Source organism: Rhinatrema bivittatum, chromosome 1, assembly GCF_901001135.1.
Source record: "Rhinatrema bivittatum chromosome 1, aRhiBiv1.1, whole genome shotgun sequence".
In the NCBI taxonomy this organism is placed as follows: Eukaryota; Metazoa; Chordata; class Amphibia; order Gymnophiona; family Rhinatrematidae; genus Rhinatrema; species Rhinatrema bivittatum.
The window spans coordinates 385367212-385370761 of record NC_042615.1 but is presented as its reverse complement, the minus strand read 5'-3'; the positions used below and the strand labels follow the sequence as shown (position 1 = coordinate 385370761).

At 43.6% G+C, this 3550-nt stretch overlaps 1 protein-coding gene across 1 annotated transcript; it reads right to left on the bottom strand.

Annotated features, from left to right (window-relative positions):
* Nucleotides 1-2810: 2810 nt before the first annotated feature.
* On the bottom strand, nucleotides 2811-3133 carry LOC115080885 (histone H4). The gene has a single exon (XM_029585348.1). The coding sequence runs from the start codon at nucleotides 3131-3133 to the stop codon at nucleotides 2822-2824; it is 312 nt and encodes a 103-aa protein (XP_029441208.1). The 3' UTR covers nucleotides 2811-2821.
* Between the last annotated feature and the right edge of the window lie 417 nt (nucleotides 3134-3550).

Below are 3550 nucleotides of genomic sequence, written 5' to 3'. Positions count from 1 at the left end.
TTCACCGTGATTTGGTTCAGTTGATCAGAATCATCACCCATGAAAACCTTCTCTGGAACAGGTATCTCTCCAACATCCTCTTCAGTAAACATTGAAGCAAAGAAATCCAACGGTCCAACCGACTCCCTTGCAGGCTTTCTGCTTTGGACAATTTTTTTAAAGTTTTTATTGTGAGTTTTTGCCTCTTTGCCAACTTCTTTTCAAATTCTATCTTAGCCTGTCTTATCAATGTCTTACATTTAAATTGCCAATGCTTAAGCTTTATCCTATTTTCTTCTAAAGGATCCTTCTTCAATTTTTGAATGAAGATCTTTTGGCTAAAATAGCCTCTTTCACCTCACCTTTAACTATGCTGGTAATCGTTTTGCCTTCTTTCCACCTTTCTTAATGCATGGAATACATCTGGTCTGTGCTTCTAGGATGGTATTTTTTTTAACAATGTCCACAATTTTTTTAACAATGTGCACAATTTTTACCTTTGTAGCTGCACCTTTCAGTTTTTTTCTATTTTTCTCATTTTATCAAAGTTTCCCTTTTGAAAGTTTAGCGCTAGAGCCATGGATTTACATACTGTCCCGCTTCCAGTCATTAATTCAAATTTGATCATATTGAGGTAGATTTTAAAAGGTTGCATGCGGGCGTACATGTATGCGTGCTACCTGGTACGCGCACATGTACACCCGATTTTATAACTTGCACAAGCCGGTGCGCACAAGTTATAAAATCCGGACTCGGCGCGTGCAAGGGGGTGCACAATTGTGCACCTTGCACGCGCTGAGCCGCACAGCCTTCCCCGTTCCCTTCCCCCTAACCTGACCTTCCCACCCCTTCCCCTAACCTTTCCCCCCCAGCACTACTCTAACCCCCTCCAAAATTTTTGTTTTACCTTTTGCGGCTGCCTCCAGGCAGGCGCAAGATGCGCGCGCTGGCCGATTGCCGGCACGGGATCTCTGACACAGTGGCAAATGGACGCTGCTGACCCCACTCCCACCACACCCCAGACAGCCCATTCCCCGCCCCCTCCCCACCCCTTTTTGCAAGCCCCGGGACTTACACGCATCCCGGGGCTTTACGCACACTGCCGGGCCTTTTGGAAATAGGCCTGGCATGCGTAAGGCCATTTACATGCGTAACCTTTTGAAAATTCGGCCCATTATGATCACTATTGCCAAGCGGCCCCACCACTGTTACCTCTCTCACCAAATCCTGTGCTCCACTGAGAATTAAATCTAAAACTGCTCCCTCTCTCATCGATTCTTGAACCAATTGCTCCATAAATCTATCTTTTATTCCATCAAGAACTTTATCTCTATAGCATGCCCTGATTTTTCACTTACCCATTCAATATTAGAGATGTGCACTCATCCTGTTTCGGCAACCTCAAAAAACAAAGCAAATTTTCACAAAACTTTGGGAAGATTCGTTTTTCGGGGTTAGTGCTCGCTAACGAGGAGTTAGCGCGCACTAACCCGAAATACGGGGCGGCCAGAAAAAAAAGGCCCAGACTGCGGGAAAACAAAATTTCCAGCGGCAGGCCGATAATAAAGGCCAAACCAAAAGGTTCGGCATAAGTACATCTCTATTCAATATTGGGGTAATTGAAATCTCCCATTATTACTGCACTACCAGTTTGGTTAGCTTCCCTAATTCTCTTAGCATTTCACTGTCCATCTCAGCATTTTGGCCAGGTGGATGGTAGTAGTATACTCCTATCACTATTCTCTTCCCCAACACACAAGGGATTTCTACCCATAAAGATTTGATAATGTACAATCAAATGTACATTAGGTACAATCAAATGTACCTAAAGAACCTAATGTACAATCAAATGTACATTAGGTTCTTTATCCTGTTGGACTCTTTGCCATCCCACCACCAAGATGCTCCTCTCTGCCACTGCAATATAATTTCATTTGTACCATGGTGTGGCACTATCCTATTGGTTATCCTCTTTCCACCATGTCTCTGAGATGCCAAATAGGTCTATATCATCATTCACTACTATACACTCTTAATTTTCCCATCTTACTTCTTAGACTTCTGGCATTCGTATACAAACATTTCAAAGTGTGTTTTTTGTTTGTATTAACATTCTGCTTTTCAGTTGTCAGGGATAAATTGGAATCTTTTAACTCAGGTAAAAATTTTCTGAGATCTTTATCTATTATATGTTTTTGCTTAATCCAGACAGATAACATCTGTAGCACATATAGCCACCTAGGTAGTTCCATCATTTTAAACAGGTGAATTCTACTATAGATAGAAAGAGGCAATGTCTGCCATTCAGCCAATTTTCTTTTGGTATTTGAAAGTAAAGGAAGAATATTACAATTATAGATATTAAGAATATTAACCGGGATTTTAGCCCCTTGATATTTCATCTCTGTTTCCACCTAGCGCAGAGGAAAAGGGCCCCGGCCATTGTGTCTTCAGGAACCCGATGACATCCAAGGTTTCTGACTTGTCCAGATTTATTTTAAGGCTGGAAAAGAAGCCAAATTGTCTCTGCAGATACATCACTGCTTGCAGAGAATGAACTGGAACTGTCAAGAAAACTAAGATGTCATCCTCGAAGGCTGCTATCTTAAATTTCTCTCTGCCCACCTCGAATCTCTGAATATCCTGAGGTTCAGCTATTTTCTGCAATAACGGGTCTAAGGATAGAATGTATAACAGCAGAGAAAGTGGGCAACCTTGCTGTCCAAAGCTATTCTGCCAAAGTGCCTACTCACTTTGGCAGAGTAGCTGCCTACTCACTTTGGCAGCTACTCTGCCAAAGTGAGTAGGCAGAGTAGGCAGAGTTCGGGGAAAGGGAGGGTGATTAGCCTCCAAAGCCGTAGAGAGTGCGACCCTGCCGTTTCAGGGCATAGACCACGTCCATGGCCGTGACCGTCTTCCTCTTGGCATGCTCCGTGTAGGTGACGGCATCCCGGATCACGTTCTCCAGGAAGACCTTCAGCACGCCGCGGGTCTCCTCGTAAATGAGCCCGGAGATGCGCTTTACACCGCCCCTACGAGCGAGGCGGCGGATAGCAGGCTTCGTAATCCCCTGGATGTTATCCCGCAGCACTTTCCTGTGCCGCTTGGCGCCACCCTTCCCGAGACCTTTACCTCCTTTTCCGCGGCCAGACATCTTCATTGTAAACATTGCTTCCATGATATAATAGTACCATGTTATATTGTAATACAGTTATAATCTACCTTGTTATACTGTTACCGTGTTATAATGTAATATAGTTATATTCTTCCATGTTACAATGTAAAATAGGGCGGACTCTGCCCTATCTCTTAGTTTCCTGTAAACCGATGTGATATTTCGATCGAATGTCGGTATATAAAATAAATAAATAAATAAATAAATGAACAGAACTAGATGACAAAACTCGCATAAGGTCTCATGGAAGCTCAGGAGCTGGAAAGGTTTAGGCCCTCGAGGAGCGAGTACCTGGTTCTAGGGAAAGCTCTGAGAGAGTGAAGTGATGGTAACTAGGGATGTGAATCGTGTCCTCGATCGTCTTAACGATCGATTTCGGCTGGGAGGGGGAGGGAA